This window comes from Felis catus, chromosome A2, assembly GCF_018350175.1.
Source record: "Felis catus isolate Fca126 chromosome A2, F.catus_Fca126_mat1.0, whole genome shotgun sequence".
NCBI classification, from domain to species: domain Eukaryota; kingdom Metazoa; phylum Chordata; class Mammalia; order Carnivora; family Felidae; genus Felis; species Felis catus.
In genome coordinates, this window is record NC_058369.1 from 23239140 (window position 1) to 23265952 (window position 26813).

The window sequence follows — 26813 nt, forward strand, 5'->3', positions numbered from 1 at the left end:
TTCAAAATGTAAGGAGTTGCTACTGAGGCTGAAGGTATGGGTTATAGTTCCACTTGCTGAAATTGTTTCTCTTCTGAATCTCCTTGGCATGCATATATATACATATATGCCATTATATACATACACAGAGAAAGAGAACATAGTAGTTGTTCAATAAATTAGAGCTTATGTCATTATTGTCCATGTTATCAGTCACCAGTAGATGTGGTTGTGTCAGAAGGACCCAAATCAGAGATGAGCAACTTAGAGAACAATTCAATTTCCTTGGTGGCCTGGGAACTCATAGAGGAAACCATCAGAACAATCTTCCCATCAGAGACTTATCTATAGGTCCTATGAAACAGAGGCAGAGTGGGCTTTGTGGATGAAGGTTGATGAGAACAGAAACTATAAAAATAGACTTGACATCATTAACCCAATATTCCAGGAAGGTGAGAGCCCATCCCAGGGCTGTTGTACTGGTTATTCCTTCTGCCAGAGCACACGCTCCATTATCTACAGGCTCGGTCCCTCACCTCCTTCAGGTCTTTGCTTAAAAGTCACTTTCTCAGTGAAGCCTTCCCTGCCTATCCTACTCAAAATTGGAAGTCTTTCTTTTTTACTTCTCATCTCTTGGTGCTGCCTATCCTATTCCAGTCTCTCTCATAGCCCTTATCACTAACTGATATGTTATGTCTTTTAATTTTATTCTCTTTCCACCACTAGAAAACAAATACTGTGAGGGCAGTGATTTTGTTTTGTTCACTGCTATAGTCTCAGGGCCTAGAATAGTATCTGGCACAGAGTTGATGCTCAGTACATATATGGAAAGAAGGAAGGAAGGGAGCAGGGGAGGGAGAAAGGGAAGACAGGATGGATAGATGCATGCATGGCTGCATGGATTGTCCTAGGGATTCATCCCTGCCCCACTTAACCCTCTCCTGGAGTCTATGAGGTAGACTCTGTCATATACATCTTCTGACTAATAGAACTCAAAGAGTTGAAGTGACATCCCCAAGGTCATTCAACCAGTTGGTGTTGGAGCCAGGAAATGACACTTTAGTTCTGTCTGATGATATTTTGTCCAATGTATTCCCTACTTCCTGTAAAATCAAGCAGGGTGGGCAATAGTTAGATCTAGTGTTTGGCTATTTACGTTCTACATTTGTATTTGAGGAAGAAGCTGGAATCCTGAGTGCAGTTAGATACTGCTGGCCATTTGGGAAACTCTAACATCCTCAAACAGACTATAAGCATCATCTGAGTTCCTGAGGTCATCACTCACAAGTGTGTGTCTGCTGATGAGCCTTCAAAATGAACTCACATGAAGATACAATGAAAGAGTTATTTCACAGAGCTAGAGTGATCTGGAGCATTCTGTAAAAACTCCCCAATTCCCTGCAAGCCCCGGTTGTCCCAGCTACCTTTCTGGACTGATGGCACATTTTTACTTAGGATCCTGTAACAACTAGCAACTTTTGCTGGTCAAAAACAGTTGCGTATTGGGGCACCTGGGTGGCTCAGTCAGTTGAATGTACGATGACTCAGGTCATGATCTCGTGGTTCGTGAGTTCGAGCCTTGCGTCAGGCTCTGTGCTAACAGCTCAGAGCCTGGAGCCTGCTTTGGATTCTGTGTCTCCCTCTCTCTCTGCCCCTCCCCCGCTCATTCTGTCTCTCTCTCTCTCAAAAATAAACATTAAAAAAATAATAAAAAAACAGTTGAGTATTGACAATTGCATATCATTCAACCTATCATCTCACCCTCACAACCAACCATCAGTTAGAGACTATTATTATTCCTGGTTTGCACAGGAAGAAACCGTCATTTGGAAAAGTAAAGTAACCTGCTAATGTCATGCACGAATTAAGTGGTCCAGCCCAGCTCCCTGCTCAGGCTGTGCAGGGCTCCAATGCCAGTGTTTCCACTGTAATACTAAACCTGTCCCCTGAAACTCACTGGTGTGTCATTTATCTTCATGGAGTTCAGGCTTTCCTGGGGCACTCAGCCTGGGAAGGCGGCAGTGGTGGCCTAGGGAGATGGAAGTGGGGAGAGAGTTCTGCCTGGTTTCCTTTGTCCAGTGTCCCTTTTTGTGGGCAGATATCTTTGGCATTGGTGCCTACCCATCACCACTCAATGGCCCTGTCCTCAAGCATTTAGAGCACGTGAAAGCTGAGGGGTGTCCGTGCCCCACGCAGGTGATCCTTACTCATTAACTCCTTCTCCTTGATCTCCAGGCCTGCATGACTTAGAGCACCCTGATGTATCCCTGGCAGATGAATGGTAAGAATTAAACCATCCTTCATCAGCATGGGTATTTGTTGCGATCTTTGATTTCAAATCCTCTATACTCCCTCCCTACCTCTCCTGGTTCAAAGGCAAAGGAAGGCGATGCCACAAATACTCACATGTTCCTGTTTTGGCCCATGTCATGTTCTTAGGTCCTACTGCAACACTGACCTACACCCGGAGCACCGTCATCTATCTCAGCTAGAAGCCATCAAGCTCTACCTCAAAGGCAAAGAACCTCTGCTCCAATGTGAGTGTGCTGTGTGTGCGTGTCACCAGAATACACAATGAACCGAAAACCGTACTTTCCCTCAGCTTTCAAGGGAAGTTTTGCTCCAGTAGAGATGATCAGTCAAATGTCTGCTTCCTAGAGGAGCAGGAGGAAGAATGTGGGCCACTGGAAACCCTGCAGAAACCCCAGTCTCATTCTAGCCTTTTGCACTGGATTTGCCCCCCTACCGGACCATTTAAGTCAAGCACCTGAGTAAGATGGAAACTACCACTAGGAGGGGACTGTGAATATCTGTTCCCTTATTTTACATGAGAAACAAGGGCAGGAAACAGAACTGGTGGCATCTCAGGGCCTACTCGAGGTCTGCTTCCCTCCAGAGTGGAATCATCATGGACACATGTTGCCTCATGAGGTATATGTGCTGTTGCCCCTCCTCTTACCACGGGGCCTCTGAGGGAGCTCAGTGAGTCAGAAATGGCCCGTGGCCAGTGCAGAGGGGACAGGGAGAGAGCAGCAGGCCTCATGCTCACCAAGTGCAAGAGCAGCCCCTGGACTGGCATCTAAGTTAGTTACAGCGACTAGTTTGGGCGAGGAGAGATATCAGCAGTGAGCACAGCACCTGCCCCTACCCCCAACAGGTAGCACTTGTTCATTGATGTGAACGGTTCTTTACCTATATTATTTCCTAGACTAACCACAGCAGCCCTGTGAGAGCTGGAAGGACGTTTATCTAGCTTCTAAAGTGCATCCTCATGGAATGGATTTACTTTTGGGGACATGCTCTAGTAGAGAAAAGATCAGATGGACATCATATAAGCCTATCTTGTTTCATTTTCTTTGATTTTCTGAAGGACATATTTAAAAAACAAAGGGATAGAGATATGTTTTAAAATTTACATCTACCATCCAGCTTAATCAAATCTTAATATTTTGCCCTATTTCCTTCAGGTGCTTCCTAAGGAATGAAACATTACAGATAATGTTGAAGCCCCTGAGTCCCCTGTGTGGTCCCATTTCCCTCCCAGAAAAAGCTACCCTCCTGTATTTGTCACTCCTAGGCAATTATACTATCATATTATCTATATTATTATTACATTATTATATTATACTATTACTATATATAGTAATATATACAGATGTATATACGTGTGCATATATATGTATATACGTATATATAGGTATCCATGAATAGTATGTGCCATTATTTTCATTATTCTGTATATTAAAATTTATATATGGTATATTATATTATCTACGATATAACATATGTATTGTTCTATAACTTGTGTTTCACTCGTTGCATTGTTGAGATTTACTTATGTTGATCATTTACCTGTGATGCATTTGTTTGAATTACTATATGGTATCCCAAGACGTAACTATATCTCACTGTGTCCATTGTCTTTTTGATGATGAGTTATTTTTAGTTTTTGCTTTTAGAGCAAAGTGCCATTGTCTTGTTGGCCAGCATCAGGGTGAGGACTGGCCGGCTGTAGGTGACAGTTAGCCCCTCTGCAGAGTGATTGGAGGGCTCTGGGTTGCCTCTGCTGCGCTCATGATATCCCCCTGACTCCTTAGCCTCTTCCACAGAGCCCCAGCAAGATTCCCTCTTTGGATAGGGGCAGGTTTCCTGCTTTAAATCGGAAAAAACAAACAGTCCTACCAGATGGAAGGTGTCACAAAATAGAGGAGTCCCAGGAGTGTTTAGTTATCACATCCCTCTCTCTTCTTACAAACGACTGGGAGCAGGGCCCTGAAGAACCACAGGTAGAGGACAGAAGTGCGGATGGACCGAGCAAACTTTCTAAGACATGCCGGTCCATGGCATCAACTCCTAGATGGGAAGAGAAAGCGGAAAACCGAACTGTGACACACCCGAGACTCTCTGTTTACTATCGTTTCATCCAGATGCTCTGGGGGGCCCTGTATTGCGGGCATATCAGTTGTCAGAACTGACCCATATTTTCAGCCGGTGGGAGGTTAATGCCTAACGCGACACATCACAGGAGAGAGTGGCCTGCAGACACTGCAAATGAGCGCGGCGAGACCTCTCGTGCCCCCGTTTGGGGCCCGGCCACAGCCATCTTCTCAAGTCTGTCCCTCCCAATAGGTGATAAAGAATTGATACAAGAAGTCCTTTTTGATGCCGTGGTGAGCGCTCCCATTGAAGCATATTGGACCAGTCTTGCCCTCAACAAATCTGAGTAAGTGGTTGCACGTGTCCCCCTTTCCTGGCCATTTCCCCACAAGCCGTCCGAAATATGGTTATGGTTTAAAGAACTAAAGTGTTTGGGGAGCTTGGTGTTAAAGTGCTTTAATTTTTCCCAAAGCTCCAAACCACAAGAGCTAGAGCAGATTAGCGGCTCGGGCTTGGGTGGCAAGCTCCCGGGTTTGACATATAATTTGAGCGTTAGCGTTACATGAAATTTGGTGTGCCGGGGTGGGGGGCACTGGCGAGGGAGAGGGAGGCAGAAGGAGCGCCTAGCTTCTTGCCCTGCATGGCCCCCTGTACTTCACAGTCTGGAGGGGACTTGGGATCTGGGCCAGGCCGGGTTATAAGTCGGACGGGGAAGTGAGAGCTCTGTTTCATGAGGGTGTCAGGATATAACCCTGTGGTTTTCTTTCTGTGGCAGAGGACGCAGGGAGAGGGGGCTGGGCAGTGGTAGCTGTGGTCAAAGTCTTCAGCAGCTTATCAATGTTATTATTATTTTACTAATTGAAGTGGGTTATTAAAGATTGAAAATAGGAAGAAAAAGCATTCCTTTTTCCTTATACCTTCAGGTCAGACATTATTTAGTTCTCTCTCCTTTTTTGTTCTTCGTTAGCTCCATTCATTCATTTACCTTGCCTTTTGTATATCCTCTTCTCTATCCTATCATTCATTCTGTTCTCATTGTCATTCCTTTATCATTCGTTCATCCATGCATCACCGATTGCATATCTGTTGTGTGCCAGGCGCTGGACTAGGTGTTGGTGAAATGGAGTAACTCAATCAAACACAGTCCTTGCCATCATGGTACCTGTGGTGTGTAGCATCCCAGATTATTACGAATTTGGTAACTGCTTTGAAAGAAGTGTAAGGACGTGCAGACTGTGACAAGACCTAGAGTGGAGATGAAAGACAGAAGGCCTTTCTGAGCAGAAACTAGTTCAAGGGTTAGGGAGCAGTCTAAGGAAAATGGAACAACGTGTGCAAACGTCCTGAGGTACAATAGTATTTGACACATTTGAGGAATTTAAAGAAGGCCAGTGGAACTGAAATATAGAAGGTAGGCTCGAAGATGTTGGCAGATGAGGGTGCAGAGGGGCTAGATGGCTCAGGACCTTGGGAGTCAGGTGAAGGATTTTGGCTACTATACTACAAGTGTTGGAAAGCCACTGAACGATTTTAAGAACATTTTAAGATGTTAAGAAGGACATGATCGTATTTGCATTTTTAAAGAATATCCTCCTCCTGCTATGTGAAGAATAGTTTAATGGGATAAGAGCAATAAGAAAGGCTTCTACAGCATCCCAAGGGATTTGCCACTCAGACCAAGGCAGTGGCTGTGGCACAGAGAGGAAAGATCCACTTGTGGCATGCTTCAGAACCACCACCACCGCCGCCGCCGAGGATTTGATGGTCCACTGAGTGAAGGGAGGGAGACTGAGCTCTCAAGGGTCATTCTCAGATTTACAACACGAATGCCTGTATAGATAGTGGTACCATTTCCTAGGACAGAAGACAATGAAAGAAGAATTGGTTTGGAACTGAACGTGTCCATAGTGCTTTTCTAGATGTTTTAAGCTTAAGTCTCCCAAGTAGACAGTTTAATACAGGAGTCTGGAGCCCCAAAGAGAGATCACCATTCTCATTATACTTGGAAGTGTCCTTAGACTGCTTACTAACATGGTTCCTATTCCCTGGGAGGTTGGGAAACAGTCAAAACCTTTCCAGCGATTGCTTTCTCTGGTGGATGTGGAAATGTTTCTTTTAAGCTCTCATGAAACTCAAAATCCCGTGCAAAGATTGCTGGTTCACTCCTAACACATGCTAAAGATTTCCAAAATGGTAGCTTTGCTTTGTAGTCCACATCTGTAACTGATTGGGCAGCCTGGCTTTCCAATTTGGGTAGGCTGCAAGCAGAAACAAATGCATAGTGTTGGTTTTTATTCACCCCTTAAATACTTAAAGGTAGTACCAGCCACTTTGACTACCATCAAAGATCAAGTAACCAAATTATCTTATATTGAAGATGACATGGATAGTGCTTCGCATCAAATGGCTACTAGCATTTAGGGAAGGGAAGCAAACTCAAGAAACAGTACTCTCTTCATACTTTTATCACAGAATTAAATTATGTATCTGTGGAGAAAGACCACTCGCTTTTTGTGAAGAGGTAGGCATTGCGAAAATCCTCAGCACGCTCAAACGTCTACAATATTTGCCTTGAAAGTTGAAAAAAAATTCCTTCAGTGGATTTTAAAATAAGTTTCCTTTGCCAAGGCCATTCTTAGGGGTCCTATGTGTGGTATCCTGCAGGGATTTGAAGAAGCCATTTCTTTACTCCTCTCTTTGGGGATGGTGGTAAGAAGAAGGCCTGTGCTCTGGAAGAAGTTACAAGTCAGTGACTTCAAACAGCATAGAATTCAGGTCCTAGACATTTCCAGGCTGCAGGTCGCTGCCGACTTGACCCAGTGGCCCAGCTGGTACTTTCACTGATGGCAGATTCCACTAATGGTTTCAGGACCAAGAATGGACTTGGTAGATCAATGCAAAGTTCCCTGTGATGATTTTCTTCCTCTCCATAAAGCCGTTCCCATTCCGGTCTGCTCTTCTGACTTTGCACTCAGAACCCTGAGATAAAGATGTACCTATTTAGTGTGGGGGTGCATTTGTTCATGGTGCTTTGGAGTTCTCAGAACTCAATGGAGTTCTTAGTTTTTCTTGCGAGAATTACCAAAAATGCTTTTGTAAGGGGTGAGTTTGCATTCCATGCTTGGTGCGGGTGTGCATACGTGTGTGTGTGTTTCTATAATTTCTTTTAAAATTTCAGGTTTCAAAACTGCTTTTTCATAAAGCGGTCTATGAGTCTTAAAATGCAAAAGCCATTCTCTCCTTACTGTCTGGACACAACCCCCTGTTGTCTGCTGCTGTGTTTCAGGAACTCTGACAAGGGCGTGGAGGTCGCCTTCCTCGGCACTCGTACGGGCCTCTCGAGGATCAACCTGTTTGTTGGGGCTGAGCAGCTCACCAATCAGTAAGTAGGAAGGCTCCCCTGCAGGGGCCCAGGGAGCTCCTGAAATGGGAAATTCAAGGGATGCTTAAGCTTCTCGGTTCCACCAGCAGTAGAAACAAAATTCAGGCCACCCCAGGCCTGCTGACATGGTTCCTCTCTGTTCTACCGCGGAGGCCCCGGCGTGTATGCTCGCCTGCCTGTTGGCCTTTCTGCAACCCTTACTTCTTCATGCTTGCTGGCTTCCGCCCACTGTCCTGGAGTCCTCTCCCGCGCTGGTGAGTCACCGCAGAATCTGGCGACCCAGGGGTTGCTGGGGGAGCGGCCAGAAGGAGGACTCCTGATGGATGGCTCCAGGGCATTCAGCTGCTCCGCAGCTCTGCGGAGGGATTCCTGCCTGTCCAAGAATCAGGGTTTCAAGTCTGTTGTTTATTTGTTTGTGTGCGCTTTAATAAACCTCGGTGCCTCTGCACTGTGCCTGAGGGCCTGCAGAGCCCCACACCCAGGAGTGGGCAGTCCAGTGGGACACGGGTTGGACAGTGTTTCCTTGTGTTGCCAAACAGACCCAGATGGACAATGGGGAGAGCTTCCAGTACCCAGATGTCCTTGAAATCACTGCGCAGCCTCTGTATCTTCAGAGAGCAACAGGGTCTTAACTCTTCAAACTGTGTTGGACCAGAGCTAGTGTGGGCCTGGGAAGTCCTTTCTGGCCCGATTACTGTTTCTCAGTTTGTTTGTTTGCTTGCTTGTTTTTTTCTCTGAAGTAAGAGGCATTATTAGGCGAGGGACAAATGGAGTCCGAGATTCAGACAGTTTGCCAAGTGCGTGTGAGGAGGGTTCAGACGTTACTGTGGGCCCTCAGACACCCTGATGTACGGATACCTGGGGGTGAATGACAAGGCCACAGGCTGGCCACCAGTCTGAAAGGGGGTGGCCCCACAGAGACCCGAGGAGGGGACACTCCTGTCCCAGCAAGCCCCAGTCAGCAGCGTTCTTGCCTCTTAGGTGAGGCCCTGACCCAACCATATGATCTTATAACACCAAGTCTGGTAAGTGGGAAATCAATAGATTTTTAGATGGTTCATGAACTGGCTTTTACGGCCCATTTGAGGACTCTTTCTCAGCATCTCAAATTTGTCATTTAGGAAGTTGACTACATTTGTTTGTATTTGTCATTTGTCATTTAGGAAGTTGACTACAGTTGTGACTTGATTGTTCCAAGCCCTCTTCAGCCCTTTAGCCCTGCTCAATTGTCTTTCCGGAGGGCAAGTTCCTAGAAGGACTAGAAATTACAAGATACACATCACCTTCTCCTTCTGGAACCTAGAGAGAGGCAGAAGGAGATGTGGGCACTGACTTTCTCCTGCTCAAGAGGAAGGCTGTTGTTTGTATTGAGATAAAACAGACAAACCAGAAGAACAATCACAACGACAAGACAATGCACCTTGCTAGTCTGTCCTGTAGGTCATGCTCAGGATTGCTGGGATGAGCGTCCGGCCCATCCCACTGGTTGCCTTTGCTCTGTGCCCCTGGAAAGTGGCAGTGATGATCTCCCTGGGTTCTTGTGAGGATCAAAAAAACTGTGGATGTAAAACCAGTTTGAGAAGCTAAAAATATCTGCAAGTAAGGGTTAGCTCTGCTCCCTGTGACACTACTGTGACCCAGAGTGAGTAGACACTGGCTATCCGGATGATTCTTCGGTTTTCAAGAAACTCATCCCATTGACTCATATAGAACTCAGAACCTTGAGTTCTATTTTTTTAACATTTTTAATTTATTTTTGAGAGAGAGAGCATGTGGGGGATGGGCAGAGAGAGAGAGAGAGAGAGAGAGAGAGAGAGAGGGAGAGGGAGACAGAGGATCCAAAGCAGGCTCTGTGCTGACAGCAGAGAGTCTGATGAACCTGTGAGATCATGACCTAAGCCAAAGTCAGACACTTGACTGATAAAGCCACCTAGGCACTCCAAAAGTTCCATTGTCTTAGGGTCTTGTACCTGCCTACCCTGTCCAAGAAGATGGCATTTGTTAAGGTCCAACTGTCCAGATATACTCTTGGATAGGGCTAGAAAGCTTTTCGAATTTCTGTTTTTAAATAAGGCATACAGAGAAAAGTGCCAAGCTGTGGGGAGAGTGCTAGAGAATATAAAGTCCCTGCCGCAGAACTAACTGGTACTAGCATCAGCCTGCTACACTGAGGTGCCACCTCCTGTCACCACCATCTGCTTTGGAAGCACGTGGATTCTAGTCCGAGGACTCTGTCCCTGCCTCTACACCCGTCAATGTCAGCAGTGAATCTTGTGCATTCCATGTGGCCTCTTGGAACACCCGTAGCACACAAAGGCAGTCTAAGCGATGACTGCTTCACAGCTTCCATGTGACCCACAGAGAACAAAAGAAGCTCCCGAGATTTAAAAATCCCATATACTTGATGGAGCCATTTTCAGTTTACATACTGTATACATAACTCTGATAGAATCGCGGTGAGTATAAGTTTATAGATGAGTAAATGGGGCTCAGAGATTCAGTGATTGACCCAAGTAATTCACCCAAGGTCATTCGTCTGCGCCTAAAACCTAAACTGGTCTCACACAACACCACAACAGCCCCTAGTATCTACAGGTAGGCTTTCATCTTACCTAGAAAGATCTATCTTCCTGAAGAACATTTTCAGAGATTCTGTAGAACCAACTCTCTCCTTCTACTTCCTTCTGAATCACTACTTGGTAGTTATTAGGGACCTACAGGGTTTCCTGGCAACCAGACCCTCTCATGTGAACACCAAAGCCAATGGAGATCATGCCCTGCAGGCTCCTGCTCGCTGCCCTGGTGCCAGCGTGGTCTGGTCCTGGGCAGCAGCCACTGGGCACTCAGTAATGCCGTGTTCCAAGCCTGTCGCCTGCCTTCCTCAAATGTCTCCATCAGTCTAAGTGAAACCACCTCACACCTCCTAACCAAGCTATTAGCCTCACCTTCCAGGACTGGAAAGGGGCCCCCGGTACCATTAACTGCTGCATGAGAAGGGCACCTTCCTCCCCGTAGTTATATGCATCCCACCACCAAATAGGACTGCCACAAGTGAAAATGCTTGGTTATGCCATGGCCCAGTGTGGAATACAGCTGTTCATCCCACCGAGGACTAGATAGCAGAATCTCCTTCACACACCTATCGCAGTCAGGTTTATGAAAAATCTCGTGTCTGATGGGGAAAAAAAAAAGCAAAAGGTCACATTTCAATGTTTGTGAGTCCTATTGATTTTAGGATCAGGAAGCATTACCACTGAATATATCGGTGCCAGGAGGAGCTTGTCTGTGACCTCAAGCCTGGAACTCCTTACGCCCAGCACTGAATAACTCAGAGGTCCATGCATCATCAGTTGGCCTTTTGAATGACAGCAGAGAGCCTTTACGTAGGAACGTGACCATACTGATGTGGCAATTTGAAAGAATTGAGAAATACTGTTTAGAAAAGTTTCAGCAAATTGCTTTTAATACTTGAGGAGCTCTTATCTGAATATGAGATTTGATTTATCATGTGATCATTAAGCACACGCTGAGTGCCTGATGAGTGCCAGGCCCTGGAAATGTCAAGAAAAATAATGTCTCTGCCCTTAGAGAGGAATTAGAACATACTAGTGTAAGTTAGAAGGAGGTGTATTTCTATGCTGAGAACTTCAAGGGTGGCCTCCAATGGCACGGGCTTCCTCTAGGAGGGAGCTTTGCATCTTAGAAAGAGATCAAGAGATCAGTGCCTGGCCATACCCTAAAACTACAGAATGCTTTCCTGAGTTAGAAGACAATTTAAGTAGTTTCTAATAACCCAACTTGTTACAACTTGGCATATAAATTCAACCCTGCTATAACAATGGAGAATATTTGAGTATTTCTCTCCATGGTCTGTGTGATCCAACTTCACACTGCAAACTGATGGATAGAACATGGTGCCATTTCTGGTTCAATCAGTGGCCTTTTCCCTGCATACACATTGTCCCCTGATTCCTGTCCTTTCCATCCCTTGATTGCTCTCCCTTCCTGCAAGATCTCTGAAGACTGTGGACTAGCCAGGCAGTCATTTCCTCCCCCGAGTTATACTGTCTCAGCCAAGATGAGGCACTTGGGAGAGTAAACATGAGTCTTTGGAGATAAGTGAAGCAAACAAACATTAGCTGGAACTTGGGGATGTGTAAGTCTCTGTGAAGGGAGCCAAAATGGGAACCAAAGCTTCTTTCCTCAGAGACTTCAGGAGGTTTGGGATGGGGACATGACAGAGCAGGTAAGACCAAGGAAGGAGAAGGCCATGTGAGAGACCAAGGCTGTGGAGCAGGAACTTGCTAATGTCTCTGTGGATTTGTGTGGTGGGTGGGATTTGAGGCACACTGTGAAGGGAATATGATTTTGAAAGGAAGAAACGGGGAAGAGAGTGCAGGTAGGCCTCAGGAGAGAGAGAAGCACTGTGGGCAGTGGGCGCAGGAGGCTGGGCAAGGTAAGGAATTTACAGACAGCTAGAGCAGTCCTGTTGGCTGGAGAGCAGGTGGTGGAGGGAGGGAGGGAGCAAGGATATCCACAGGGCCCACTTCTACCTCTGTTATACTTTTTCTCAGAAGAGTGAAATCTACTTAATTTGATCTTTCCAAGGATATGTGATCATGTATGGATTGTAAGGCAAGACAGCTTTCCGACTACCCTTTCTTTGGTCTTATGATACGATTTCTGGAGGCTTTGCTTGCTTGCGTTAGATGCTAAGATGATTCGTTCACTGGATATACTAGGAAAAATTATTTCACCCACGGACAGTCTGACTGCTGGAGTTCTACAGGGTAATTCTGAGCCATCTGGGGTGCTTGATGCTACACAGATTCTCTCTGCACTGAGAAAGCCAACACTGTTTTCACCTGACAAAGGTGGTTGGGACATACCCACATCCGGCTTTTCCTTGCTGAGTGGTGCCATGATCCTTCTCCTCCCCTTCTCCTCCCCCACGTCCTCCCTCCTCCTCCCCGTCCCCCTCTTTCTTCTTCCTTTCCAGTTTTATTGAGAAATAATTGGCGTATAACTGTATGCGTTTCAGACATCCAGCGTGATGATTTGGTTTACATATATTGTGAAATGATTACTGCAGTAGGTTTACTTCACATCTCTCATCTCATATAGACACAATAAAAAGAAAAGAATAAAAATTCTCCTGGTGATGAGAACCCTTAGGAAATATTCTCTTCACAGCTTGATTGTAGGTCATACGGCAGTGTTAGCTGTAGTCCCCAGGTTGTCTTATAACCTTCTTGTCATTCCCCATCCCCCAACCCCTGCCCCTTATAACCACAAATCTGATCTCTTTTTTTGAGTTTGGTGGTTTTTTGGTTTTTGCTTGTTTGTCTTTGTTTCTTTGTTTGTTTTTAGCTTCTACATGTGAGATCCTACAGTGTTTGTCTTTTTCTGACTTATTTCCCTTAGCTTAATGCTTTCAAGTTCCATCCATGTTGTGGCCATTGGTAGGATTTTCTCATTTTTGTGGCTGAATAATATTCCATTGTGTGGAATGTGTGGTATATATGCCACCACTTCTTTATCCGTTCATCCTTTGATAGACACTCAGGTTGTTTCCCTATCTCGGCTGTTGTAAATAATGTTGCAGTGAATGGAAAATATCTTTTTGAGTTAGGGTTTTTGTTTCCATTGTATATATTCCCAGTAGAATTGCTGGATCAGATGGTAGTCTTATTTTTAATTTTTTGAGGAACCGCCATATTGTTTTCCATGGTGGTTGGCTGTACCAATTTACGAAGTGCACCAGCGTTCTCTTTTTTCCATACCCTCACCAACATTTGTTATCTCTGGTCTTCTTGGTGATAGCCATCCTAACGTGTGAAGTGATATCTCATTTTGGTTTTGATTTGCATTTCCCTAATGACGAGTGATGCTGAGCATCTTTTCATGTTCCTGTTGGCCATTTGTATATCTTCTTTGGAAAAGTGAAAAGGTACGTTGCTCACTTTTTAATTGGATTATTTGTGGTTTTTTGACATGTTCTTATTCCTTTCCATTTCCAGGGATTTCCTGAAAGCTGGAGACAAGGAGAACATTTTTAACGCAGACCATTTCCCTCTCTGGTACCGAAGAGCTGCGGAGCAGATTCCAGGGAGCTTCGTCTACTCCATCCCGTTCAGCACAGGTGGGGGTCCTTGTTAGAGTTGGGACTCTGTCTGTCTGGTCCTGCTGGCCCGGGCATTGCATTCGGAGTGTAGTGGGGGCCATCTGAATGCTGGAGGGAGCCAAGTTCTGTCTTGAGGACCAATGCTGAATATTGGCCCAGCACTGAACCATTGACCTGTTTCATAAATACAATGGCCCCAAGTAAAATGAAGCTTTTGCTTAACTGAAGTGTGAAAAGAGCATTTCACAAAGCAGGACTGTTACTTTTTACTGTGTGGAATTTGAATACAAACATCTCAGTAGATTTTTTTTTTTAATGTTATCATGGCCCCGCTTGGAGAAAATTCATGCAGACATAACATCCTTTGCCAGAACTTTCAGTGAATCACATCACTTTGAAGGCCCACAGTCCCCCCATCAGAAACTAAATTGATTCAAATCAACATGCAGGAGTGAGCGCTGAGATTTTTGTGTAGACTTGTGATCTCCAGGAAAAGCGCATAACCTGTGATTTTTCTAGTCCTAAGATTTTATATTATAAAAAAAACTAAGGTTGCCTCCCTCCAAAAAAGAACTGAACACCATCTTATTTCAACCATGTTTAGAAGCAAAACACACTGAACATACTTTTCGATTGTCCTTGGCTTTTTCTTGTCTCACGCAGCTGATAGTTTTTGGTGCTCATTTTGTGAAAGGCTCTGGCTGTGCCTTGTAGCAACTTCAGAGATGAATAAGACCTAGTTTTATAAACTTGGATTGCTTTAGACAGTTCAGTCTATACTTATGTTTTATATTAGAGCCACCGTATTAGTCTTTTTCAAGCATTCCGAAATCAGCCCTAGTGGCGGTTTTCTGGTGCTTAGTGTCAAAGCCCCTTCCTTGGTTCTTAGCACTTGCTCATTTCCATGAATGAAAACGTCTTCAGAAAGAGTGCTTTCAAAATTTGCAGAAGACACGTTGGCAAGAGTTATCTAATAACTAGTTGCATGGACTCGTTAGGAAGAGAGTCTCTCATTCATGAAGATATTCAAGGAAAGGCCAAATGTTACTGTAGAAATTCCCTGAGCAGGTAGAATTTTACAGGAGATTATCAATTAGTTTCCTTCCAGGAAAAACTGAAATTCTTGGAGTCTGTACTCCTTTGTACCCATGGCCACACACACGTGTGTTCTCAGATACAAATGTCCGGGTGACTAAGACTCTTTCTTTATGTTTGTTTGGATGACACTTTATTGCCGAAAATACCAACCGAGAGAACAGTGAACTTTCTCATTCTGCTGCAAACCTGTCAACGTCTTCTCTTATCATGCAATCTCATGCTCCTTTCTTTGTCTTGGGATTCTAAGAAAAAAAAAGAAAATAAAGAACTTAGCTTGCTAGATTTGGACTGGAAGCAAGCATGAAGTTCTTCTTTTCCGGCAGGGTGGATTTTGCTCAAAACTGGACAAAGAAAAGGAGCAGTCAGAAAAAAGAGCAATCCCCGAAGTGTTCTGTGTGTGTGTGCTTATGAATGATGGCCCCTTGTATGGGTTTCTTCTTTTACTCTTCACCATTTTCCCTACAGAGACTTATGTCTGGGAAAAACAAATTCTGGCTAATTGAGGCTGTTGTAGAATTGGTTTTTGGCAAGTGGGGTTGTCAAAGGAATTTACCTTGTTCGTGATAAAGTTAAGGATGACTTCACATCTTAGGAGATTTCATTCTTCCTTTTGGTTGGGAGAATGTAACATCACCAAGTACAAGTGTTATGATGAAGCTGTCTTATTGTTTCTACCATGTGTTGATTACCTGCACACATTGGAAAACAAGCTGGTTTTTATTACTGCTTAGGCTTGAGCCAGGAGAAGGTTCTCAGTTGCTTCAGTCATAAGCATATTCAAATTCAGGTCTGCCCTCTCCATTTCCCAGTTCATATTGGATTCCATTCATGGAACACCTTTTATAAGGCAAGCATTGTGCTAACAATTATCAACCAAGGTGGGGGGGGGGGTTGAAACCTGTGCTCAGGGTCTTTTAATTTATGGATATGGGAGCCATTGTTAGTAATTGAAAATGTCTTCATACTAATGCCTTATTGTTACCACATTAATAAGAGTTTGGAGTAAGGATTGAATTCCAAGTCTATCCCTGATTGGAATGGTTTTGCTAAGAAAAGCTGGTCTTGAAATTAGAATTTTATAAATCAATAAAGTTGTAACGAACAAGCCAAAACTAAAGTTCCCAACTTGTAAAACAGTTTCAAAACTTTATCTCCTGTAGCTCTCCACAGCCATATTTAGAGAGGCAGTGTAAATACGATCACTAACACAAGTAAACACTGTAATTAGTAACCACAAATCACAAGAGAAATGTGGTCCCTCCAGCGGTGCTTAATAATTTTGATGTGAAGAGGCTGGACACCCCCCCGCCCCCAGTGTGGCAGTCATAACTCAGTGCACTGATTCCTTCAGCTGACAGGACTGTCTACACAGCACCTGTGGCCTAACAGAATTGTCCAACTCTGAGTCTGGGAACCACGCACTAACACAATCTGCAGAATTGGTGGCCATGGGCCAGTATGATTACTCTCTTAACCTGGGCACACAACCATCTCCATTTTTGTTGTGATGGCTTTTCTTCTTTCAGGAATAGTCAACAAAAGCAATGTGGTGACAGCGAGTACCTCCATCCAGCTCCTCGATGAACGGAAATCTCCTGTGGTAGCAGGTAAAGGATGGATTTCAGTCAATTAATAGAAATAAGCATGGCATCCATTTATCTGGCCAATGAACTGCTTCTATGCAGCGTGTTTATTCTTCATAAAATAAGTTTTGAAAGGAACCAAAAGCTAACACGTACTTCTTCCTTAGCTTGGTGTTATCTTCACCAATTCAGGATTCTGACTGGTTGTGTTTGTTGTGACAACAAAAATGTTTCCCAGTACTCTTATTCTCAAACCAGTAAGAAATTGTTGGTGCGTGCAGAGGAGAATTTCTTGAAAGTTGGCAGTGTGCTCATTGAAAGTAAGCTCCATATCTCCCACTGCTACATCATTAGGATAACAGTGGGCATACTAGGCAATTGTGGGTTTGTTTTAGGCACACACGAGCCGAAATGTGCCTTCTCTGAAGAGCCTGAGATTTTTACCTCTCTCATCCTGCTGAGGAATTGAAGTTAGATGTATCTGTAGGTGCCGGGCTTGGGACCAGGCGAACGCCAAACCATTTCATGATGGAGGGTCTTAAATTGTCAAAGAAACCCTGGCTCTGGCTTTTGCCATCTCTCTCACTCTCAAGAATGTCAGTAGACATCTGTGGCCGGCGATGGGCTTTCATTGGTGGTGTTTGGCCTAAAGGGCTGGAAACTGCCACAGGTGCTCCTTTGGGGACAGCTGCTGACAAAAATGGAGTCTACGGGCTTGTCTGGCATGTGGTCTATTTCTGACATTGTCGTATCCATTGGCGGAGGGTGGATGAGACCCTCCAAATTCCATCCTGATATTGGCTAGGTTTACCAAAGGGAGTTGTTCTGCTTCCAGACAACCTCTCTCAGTAAGTTGTACTGTAGGGGGCTTTGAACATCAACTGCTGTGTCTGCACACCATGAATATTTGTGGGAAGGATTGCAAATGGAGCAGATAGTTTTGAGTGTGGTTGTCTCTGGCTGGAAAACACCAGGCTTCTTTCCCCACTTTATTTCTGACTTAGTCTATGTGTCATCATTGTATTAGCAGGGATCGAAAGACCTGGGGGCAATTTCCCTGGTTATTCCTGGCTTTTTGGATACGGCAAGGAAGACTGTCTTATGTGTCTGACCTGTAGATCATCTTGAACTAGGCAGACCTGTAACTAATCAGCCAGGAGATCAGGGCTCTGAGGATTCACAGCTTCTGTCTTTAAATTTTGTCACTTAGCATCTCATGTTCCTTGAAGAAAGTAGGAGACAGGATCATGTAACTTAGCAGGGTTTATTTTTGCTCAAAGGAAGTCAGCCTTCCTTACCTCTAGGGTGACCCAGCCAGCTAGTTCTGGAGGCATGTTATCTCCCTGGAACAGGGCCACGTGCAGCAGCTGTCAAAGATGTGGCCTGACCAAAGCGACTGTCCAACTGTTTGGAAGTTTCTTAAAACCTTTTCATGGGGTGCCTGGGTGGCTCAGTTGGTTAAGCATCTGACTTTGGCTCGGGTCATGATCGTGGTCTGTGAGTTTGAGCCTCGCATCGGGCTCCGTGCTGTCAGCTCAGAGCCTGGAGCCTGCTTCGGATTCTGTGTCTCCCTCTCTCTCTGCCTTTCCCCCACTCATACTCTGTTTCTCTCTGTCTCTCAAAAATGAATAAATGTTAAAAAAAATTAAAAAAATAAAAAACCTTTTCCTTAGTTTTCTCATTCAGTCATCATGAAGGATGCTCTGTGTCAGCCCTAAGGTGGCGGTGCCCATCCCAGCCACTTTTGTCTAAGCTTGCAAACTAAGCTCAAATGTTTCCAAATGCCTATTGTTTTGTAAATGTCTGTTTGGCTCAGTATGGATGAAATGTGGACTCAGCCTGGGTACCGTGTATCGAGTCTGGAGAAGAACGTGAGTTTTCCAGAATGGTTCATTTGTCTATGCTGGTCTACTGTTGAGTTACACAGATGGCCAGAGAACACAGGCAGCTCACAAGACACGGTTTGTCCAGCTGTGAGTGGGTGGAAGAGACGTCCTCCTGTTTACTGCTACTCAGTGTGTGTCAACTGGTCCCTGTCTTCACAAGATAATTACAGAGCAAGACGAAGAAGCAAGGTTATCGAAGAAGCTGTATTTACTACTTACCTTTTAAAACTGGTAGTTATTAACCTTCTTTTTAAAAGTGTGTTTGGTAGGTGTAAGATAAAACAGATTTGCTCAGTTTGATCTTGAAGGCTGCCATGGAGGAGGCACCATGAAGGCAATGACCTCAAGAGGACCTTTCTGTCGCCAAAAGCAGAGTGGCCTCCTCAGCACTTCCCACAGATTGCATTGACTCTGACTCACCCATCCTGTCACTGTGTGATTAGTTTCGGTAACTTTCTTGTGTGTTTTCCTCAAATTAAGTAGACATGGTTTACTACTCTAAAGTAAAAAAGGTCATTTTAATTGGGGAAGAAGCCTTGTTTTGGCAAGTGAGGATGAATATGTGAGCAGGCCTGCTTCCCCACCAGTGTGCCTCCAACTGCAGATGGAATACGGCCAACTGGCAGTAATTTGGGGTCTCAATGAAATCCTTGTGTTCAATTGAAAAGTATGTGGAAGGAAAGGTGTACAACTTTGCAAATCATTATCAAGGATACCTTTGAAAGGCCAGCTCTCAAGCCTGTTCGGGTGTTCTCATGTTCACTGGCTCTCAGTGTCTGTTTGGGACAGAAAGAGTTTCTTGTTTTGTTTTGTTTTTGCTTTATCCTCTTTCTTTCTTTCTTTTGTCTTGTTTTCTTTTTTAAACAAAACATTTAGATACTCATCTGTCAATGACATCTTTGCAGAAAGGGCAGTCAAACTGGGAAGGATTCCATTTATGCGTCAGCCTGGTGCATAAATGGGCCCCATCCATCTTTTTGGCCCATGACATTGCTTACAGTCCTTCTCTGGAGGGACCTGCCAGCTTTCCAGCTGCCACTAGTGTGCTGAATTTTCTCACTTGCTTTCCCACTGCAAAGGAAGAAATGGTAGGACTTTCTCTTTGGCTTACCAAGTCTCTCCAGAGCCCTGGAGCCTCCCGTGTATGACAAACCTCTCCTCCAGTTTTCTGTTCTTATTAGCAATGCAGACCTTGGACTGTAAAGTCCACATAGGTTTGTCACTCACTCTGTAACTTACTAAATATGTGGTCTTGGCTCTCTGAAGGTCTATCTCAAATAACATTGGGATCATTACCTCTTTCACCTTACTCTGGCTTGATTTGGGGGTAAAATGAGAAAACAAAATACTGGACTATGAAGAAGTATAAAAATGCTAGAATTCAGGGGAACCTATTTTTACCTTCAAGCTTATTCATTCATTCACTCACTTATTCACTGAATATTTCCTGACCTCCTTCCTTTACCAAGCACTCTAGATATACATGAATAAGATCCAGGCTCCATAATGACATTCCCTTCTTCCCTCCAAACACATGTAAAATAGCAGTTATTTTTAAAGCCATGTCCACACAGGACAGGTGAAGAGAAAAGCTGAATAATTACCTAGAAGGTCCTGGAGGTAAAAAAAAAAACTTTGTTCTTTTCACCTCCTGTTCCTCAGAACAGAACCCCTGTTCTGAAGTATAGTAGATTAATCCTCAATAAGAATTCTATAAATTGAGTTGAACTTGTAGAAACCTGTTTTGCCCTCATTTTGTTATTACTGACTTGAGTTCCATAAATTTCTTAGATCATGGTGTTAATTCCCTACGCTGTTCTTCGTGGGACACTGGGCCATATCGGCCAACAGTCACAGGCACCGATTCTGCCATTAGAGGATGGAAATGACATAGAGAAAGAAACGCACAGAGGGAAGAATTGAGCCATCAGGGAAGGTGTAACTATGCAGGGAACTTCTTCCCTCCTTGGACAGTTTGTCTGAGCCCCCCCACCCCCCATTGTCCTTCTGGACTCTGACAATACACAGTACATAATCTCAGTTTTTCTAAATAAGTTCAGGATTGGGGATTTTTTAAATAACAGAAAATAAATTCTGATTTTTTTTTTGCATTTGCTTTAAAATGTAAATTTTAGCACATCAAAATCTAAAACCTCTTCTACAAATGTGCCAGTTTGATTTCTTACATGAAATGAAAAACCTCTCCAAAGGCAAGGACTGTCCCAATTACCTTTTTATCCCCAGCGCTGAGCACAAAGGAGGTTGACATGTGGTAAATGTGTCAAAACAGTAGATGAATCAAGGAAAATGGGCTTCATTTTCATCTGCTCTGCGTAGGTCCATAAGTTTACAAGTTTTACCATCCACATGATGGGAACACAGTATTTGACTCTAAGAGAGTCAAACTCTAAGAGAAGTAGGCAGCAGCTAAAACTCCAATCCATGCCCTGGTGATATGATGCAGACCATGATGGATATTTTAAGAAATAGAAAAACTGTGTAGTACTCCATCCTAATGGCAGCTGTGCTGGCCCAGTAGTTAATCTCTATGTCAGTAAATGTCTTTTCTGAGGTCCGAGCATTAAAGTGATATTTATAATAGCCAATCTGATCATCAACATAAAGAAAACTAGATTAGAGACCATAGAGGCATTGTTTTCCTACAGAAACAGTTTTTAAAAAGATTTTAAGTATAAAATTTGATTATTTTTAGTAAATAAATAATTGAGTGGGAGCAGGGCTCTGACCTCCTGGTCTGCTTCTCTGCAAGAAACACAGGTCATGTTAAATTCATTCATTGGGGGAAATTTGAAAATGTGGGTTATGTGATCTAATTTGCATAATTCTAGACAGTATAATAAGGGGAATGCTTGATATTAGGACAGATGATCTCATTTTAACCAGCTAATTAGGAAAGAGATGAAATTCCCATTGACCACTAGCTATTGTCAGGTATATGATATTTAAACTGCACGGACTATTTCATATGTACTCTTCATTAGAACTGGATGAATAATGTTGGCAAAATATTATAGGCAGATACTTAGTTTAACAACATTCCTTTGATGGGATTTCACATATTTGATATAAATGAGTTATCTAGTGTGGCAGGAATTGAGTCACGTCTGCGTAGATAAGCCTCTAGTTTGTCAGATCTGAGCAAAGGGAGTGTTTTATCTCCGCAGACATTTAGTACTTACTGATTAAACCAGTAGTTCTCAACCAGGGTCACTTCCCTCACACCCATGGGGCAGTTGATTGCATGCAGAGACGTTTTTGTCACAACTGGCTAAAGGGGGGTGCTACCAGCCTCTAGTGGGTCCAGGTCAGGAATGCTGCTATGTATCCTCTGAGGCTCATGACAGCCCCTCCAAACAACAAGGAATTATCTGGTCCAAAATGTCAGGAGGGGAGAGATTGAGAAATGACAGGCAAATGTCAACTTTTAGTGCTTTCAAATTCACTGCTTTCCCTTCTTGGGCTCCTTTATAAATGATTTTGTTTTATTTTTTTATTGTGTAATTAAATTATTCAGTAAATGTGTATCTAGCATCTACCGTGTATGTTGTGCTGGGGATACAGCTGTGAACAGCCACCCTAGACATCACTGTGGAGTGTATTGAGGGATTGTTGGTTGATACGATAGGAGGGCACCGTCAGCATGCCGTACCCGGAGGCCGGGGGACAGCTGCCCGAGGAAGAATCCTTCCACCCAGATGCCACGGCACTCCCTGAAGATACTGAGACAAACCAAGTTGCTGCCAATGGAGAGCTTCCATATGTGTAGGAGATATAGACCACAGACAAGTATTGCATGAATGGAGGGAGGGAGGGGGGAAGGAGCCAGGCAGACTGATAGTGGTAAATGCTCTATAGAGAATAGACCAGGATAAAGAGATGAGATGAGGCTGGCAGTGGCAAAGGCAGGGATGTGTGCCCATCTTCACACATGTACGTTTGGCTGTGTGGTAGGGGCAGTGCTTCTCCAGATCAGGGGATAGGGTGGGTCAGGGAAGGCCCGACGTGAGCAGAGTCCTAAATGGTGAGATGCAGCCATCTGCAAAGATCTGTGGGCAGGGCGTTCCAGGCAGACAGAATAAACTTGTCCAGGAATCTTGAATGAGATCCCTCACACGTGTTGTAGCCACGTTCCAGGTGGGTACTCTGAGACACGGACAAGCCTCTCGGGTTTCAGGGGTATTTTCTGGGATCTTAAAGCAGGACTGATGGGCAGGTGGGAAGATGACCCAGGGAGAGGTGGGGAACCCAAGGCAGGTCTTCATTCTAAATATTAGCTATAAGATAGGGCTTTTCTATGTGTTTGGCAGTTGGTTCTCTCTCTCTCTTTCTCTCTCTCTCTCTCTCTCTCTCTCTCTCTTTCCTTTTTTAAGCTGACAAACAGGAGTAATGCAGGGGCAAAAAGAGGTCTAAGCCAGTATGACTGACAACAGCAAACCTCATAGAAATGGATTAATGATGTAGCTACTAATTATGCCATAGATCAAGTCTGCCACAGAGAACAGCTGCCCCGCATGCCACGGTAGCCAGGGATGGGGGCGCGGTAAGGACTTCTGCTCCAGGAATAAAAATAGCCCAGAAATTTGAGAAACTGGATCCCATGTGCTAACTCTCCAGGACACTCACTGCCAAGAGTCACCGTCCTTTTATAAACCTTATCAAAAGCTCCAACATGTCCTCCACCCAAAAATCAGCAGCAGAACTTTCGGATAACAGGTCCTCACCCCTGCTTGTGTGTGTTCTGAATCAGCAAGCAAAGACCCTTCTTTTTGAGGTCATAGTGTGATTTGGGCATTAAAGCCAATGTGAACCGAGGGTTTGGCAGTGAGCCCAGGGCCGTTTCGCCCCTCTTGTAAAATGAGGTTGACTGGTGCTTCAGCCGGATTTCTAACAGCCTAGTTTTTAAAGATGGGGATTTGTTTCATCATCACAGAAAAGGAAAGAACTGACTGATAATGGAGAATTACTTACACCCAGATGCTGTCTTGGGGGACCTCTGGGGTTCTTGTTGAGAGAAATAAATTTGCTTATAAATAAATACACGTACAGTGTTTGGCAAATGCCTCCAGTGAGTGCTCAATCATGAGTAGCTGCTAAACTGTCATTACTATTGCTTCTGTTGTTAGAATGATGGTTGGCTACACCCGCCACTACTCACTAGCCAGTGCTTATTGTCATGTGCTGTTCTCTGTGAGAACTTGCACAGGAAATACCATTACAGTATCTTGACATGTTTCACAAAACTTTGAAACTCACACTTTCATGTCCCCATGTACCCAGAGGTTGGCCAGCTGCAGCCCATGGGACCAAATCTAGGCTGCAGTCTATTTTGTTTGGTTTTCTTATAGCTTCATTGAGATATATTTCACATACTGTAAAAACTCACCCACATAAAGTATACAGTCTATTGGATTTTAGTGTATTGACAGAGTTGTGCAACCATCGCCACAATCTAATTTTAGAACAATTTCAACATCCCACAAAGAACCCCTTGTACACACACAGTCTCATTCTTGATATCTTATTCCCTACCCCAGCCACAGGATACCACAAATCTACTTTATGTCTCTATGGATTTGCCTTTTCTGGACTTTGCAGATAAATGGAATCACAACAGTATGTGGCCTTGTGTGATCAGCTTCTTTTACTTAGCTTAATGTTTTCAAGGTCAATCCATATTGTAGCATGTGTCAATACTTTGGGGTTTTTTTTTTTGTATTGCCAAATGATATTCTATTGTTTGTACATACACCATTTTATTTATCCATTCATCAGTTTATGGACATTTGGGCTCCCACCTTTTAGCTATTCATAATGTTGATATGAACACTCATGGACAGTGGACATGGACAAGTTTTTGTGTTGACACATATTTCCGTTTGCCTTGTGTAGACACCTAAGAGTGGAATTTTGGCATCATATGGTAATTCTATGTTTGATATTTTGAAGAGCTATCAAGCTGTTTTCCAGAGTGGCTCCACCATTTTACGGTCTCACCAGCAACGTATGAGGGTTCCAATTTTTCCACATCTTGATCAACACTTGCTATTGTCTGTCTTCTTTATTTTAGCCATCCTGGTGGGTGTGAAACGATTTGCATTTCCGTAATAACTAATTATGCTGAGCATCTTTTCATGTGCTACTTGAATTTGCTCATAAGAGAACTTTATTTTCAGATCCTTTGCCCATATTTAAGTTACATTATGTGTCTTTTTATTATTGAGATATGAGTTCCTTACATATTCTGGATATAAGTACTTTGTCTGATGTCTACCAGCTGTTTTTGTAAATGACATTTTATTGAAATACAGCCATGCCCTTATTGTCTATGGGTGCCTTTCTGCTAAAATGGCAGACCTCAGTAGTTGGATAGAGACCATATGGACTATAAAGCCAAGAATATTTAAAAAATTTTTAATGTGTATTTACTCATTTTTTGAGAGACAGAGTGTGAGTGGGAAGGGGCAGAGAGAGGGAAACAGAGAATCCGAAACAGGCGCCAGGCTCTGAGCTGTCAGAACAGAGCCAGACGCGGGGCTCGAACTCACAAACCATGAGATCATGACCTGAGCCGAAGTCAGACGCTTAACCAACCGAGCCACCCTTTTTTTTTTTTTTAATGTGTATTTTAAAGCCAAGAATATTTAATACCTGGCTCTTTATAGACAAAAGTTGCCAACTCTTGCTTTGGAAAAAAATATGTCACAATCTATTTTTTTTAAAAAAAAACACAAAACACTGATTTGTTCCTTCATTTATTTAACATCTTTTTATTTTATAAAAATGAAGTGGATATTTAAATCAGAGGCTATGTAAGTAAATGTTGAAGACCGAGCTTCATGTATCAGAAGGTGCCCATCAGTTGTGCCTAATGTTTTTGTATATGTGGTTACACAGAAATCCCAATCAAAGATCCTAAGCGTTCTAAAAATATATGCTCTCATTGTCAGTCAAGACAGTGATTTACTTAATCTTCGCTCTAGTTTATAAACCTCCAACAGTGTAATCAGCATAATGCTTGGTAGAGCATTGGAAATGCCCTCACATGCTTTGGTGGAAAACAGTTTATGGGATTTTTCCCCCCCCAGCATGGATCATGAGAGATTTGGGGATTTATTTAGTTGCCTTTATCCAGGCAAATCTCCTAGTGACCTTGTTGGGATCTTGATCTTATTTAAGACTAGAATATGTGACTCATGCTAAGTCAAGTGCCCACAGAGGAAAAGTGAGCTGACCTCAATCTCCCCTCCTGGAGGAGAAGGATGGACATCAGCAGAGTCTGCAGTAGGAGCATAAATGCTCTGCCAGTCAGTCCAAGGACTCTCTTACTCATGGAAAATGCTTTGGCTGGTTGGTGGTGGGAAAGGGGGACAGTGCGGATCAGAGACTTGCACCCACCAAGAGTTCTTGGGTTCTATTCTGGATGAAAATTTCTACATGAGACCAGGATAAGTGTCTAATTGTCATTCCTACTTTAAGAACAAATTATATGTGAACAGGGTGAGGCCGATGGGAGTGTATGATTGTCTTTAAACAAAAAAAGAAAATTTTGGAATGAAACCATAGTTTATGGTCATTTTCCATGCTTTTGCTTCACTAGCCTACTCCTACCAACTTCCAGATTTGTGCTGGTATAGTCAGGTTTTTAAGCCAAAATTATTTTTGTTATTGAATTATTTTGTGTCATGCATTTCTCGGTCTCTTATGCCATAGGATTTTTCCACATGTCCCCTCCTTCATTCTCTCCAGAACCCACCCCAGACAAGTTTCATCCGCAGTGAAGCACTTCTCAAGGTCACCTATAACCTCCACATTATGGAATCCAGCTACAAACATTTATTATCTAATAGTTTCCACGAGTCAGGGATCTGGGTGAAGCTTAACTGGGTCATCAGGCTCAGGGTCTCTCACAAAGGCTGCAGTCAAGGTACTGGCCCAGGGTCTTTCATGAGGGTGCAGCGAAAATGTTGTTGGGGCTGTGGTCTTATCTGAAGGCTCAGCAAACAGAGGAAATGCTTCCGCAGTCACTCATGAGAAGCTTAGCAGCTGGTTGTTGGTCAGCCACCGTCCTGACATCCTCACCATGTGACTGTCTCCACAGGTGTTGACTTTCCTCAGAACAAGCAGGAGAGAATGAACACAATGGGAGCCAGAGTTTTTTTGTTACTTAGTCCTGGAAGTGATATTCTATGATGTGTACCTCATGTTCTTTTTGCTAGAACAAGTCACTGGTTCCAGCCCAGCCTCAAGGGGAGGCAGTTCAAAAAGGGCATGAGTACCTTCAAGAATCATCTGAAAAGCTGCCACAACCCACAGGGTCCTACATGATTGGACTCCTCGTTACCCTCTAACCTCAGCTCCTTCTG

General features: G+C 43.8%; 1 protein-coding gene across 3 annotated transcripts in view; it reads left to right on the forward strand.

Moving 5' to 3' along the window:
- The window catches only part of CACNA2D3 (calcium voltage-gated channel auxiliary subunit alpha2delta 3), an 897621-nt gene that overhangs the window by 687700 nt on the left and 183108 nt on the right, over window positions 1–26813 (forward strand). For all 3 annotated transcript variants that reach the window (XM_045051588.1, XM_023249840.2, XM_023249841.2), the window contains 6 exons: window positions 2215–2260; window positions 2419–2516; window positions 4609–4702; window positions 7643–7738; window positions 13759–13880; window positions 16487–16567. In XM_045051588.1, coding sequence (XP_044907523.1) covers window positions 2215–2260; window positions 2419–2516; window positions 4609–4702; window positions 7643–7738; window positions 13759–13880; window positions 16487–16567 — 537 coding nt within the window. The remainder of the gene's footprint in view (window positions 1–2214; window positions 2261–2418; window positions 2517–4608; window positions 4703–7642; window positions 7739–13758; window positions 13881–16486; window positions 16568–26813) is intronic.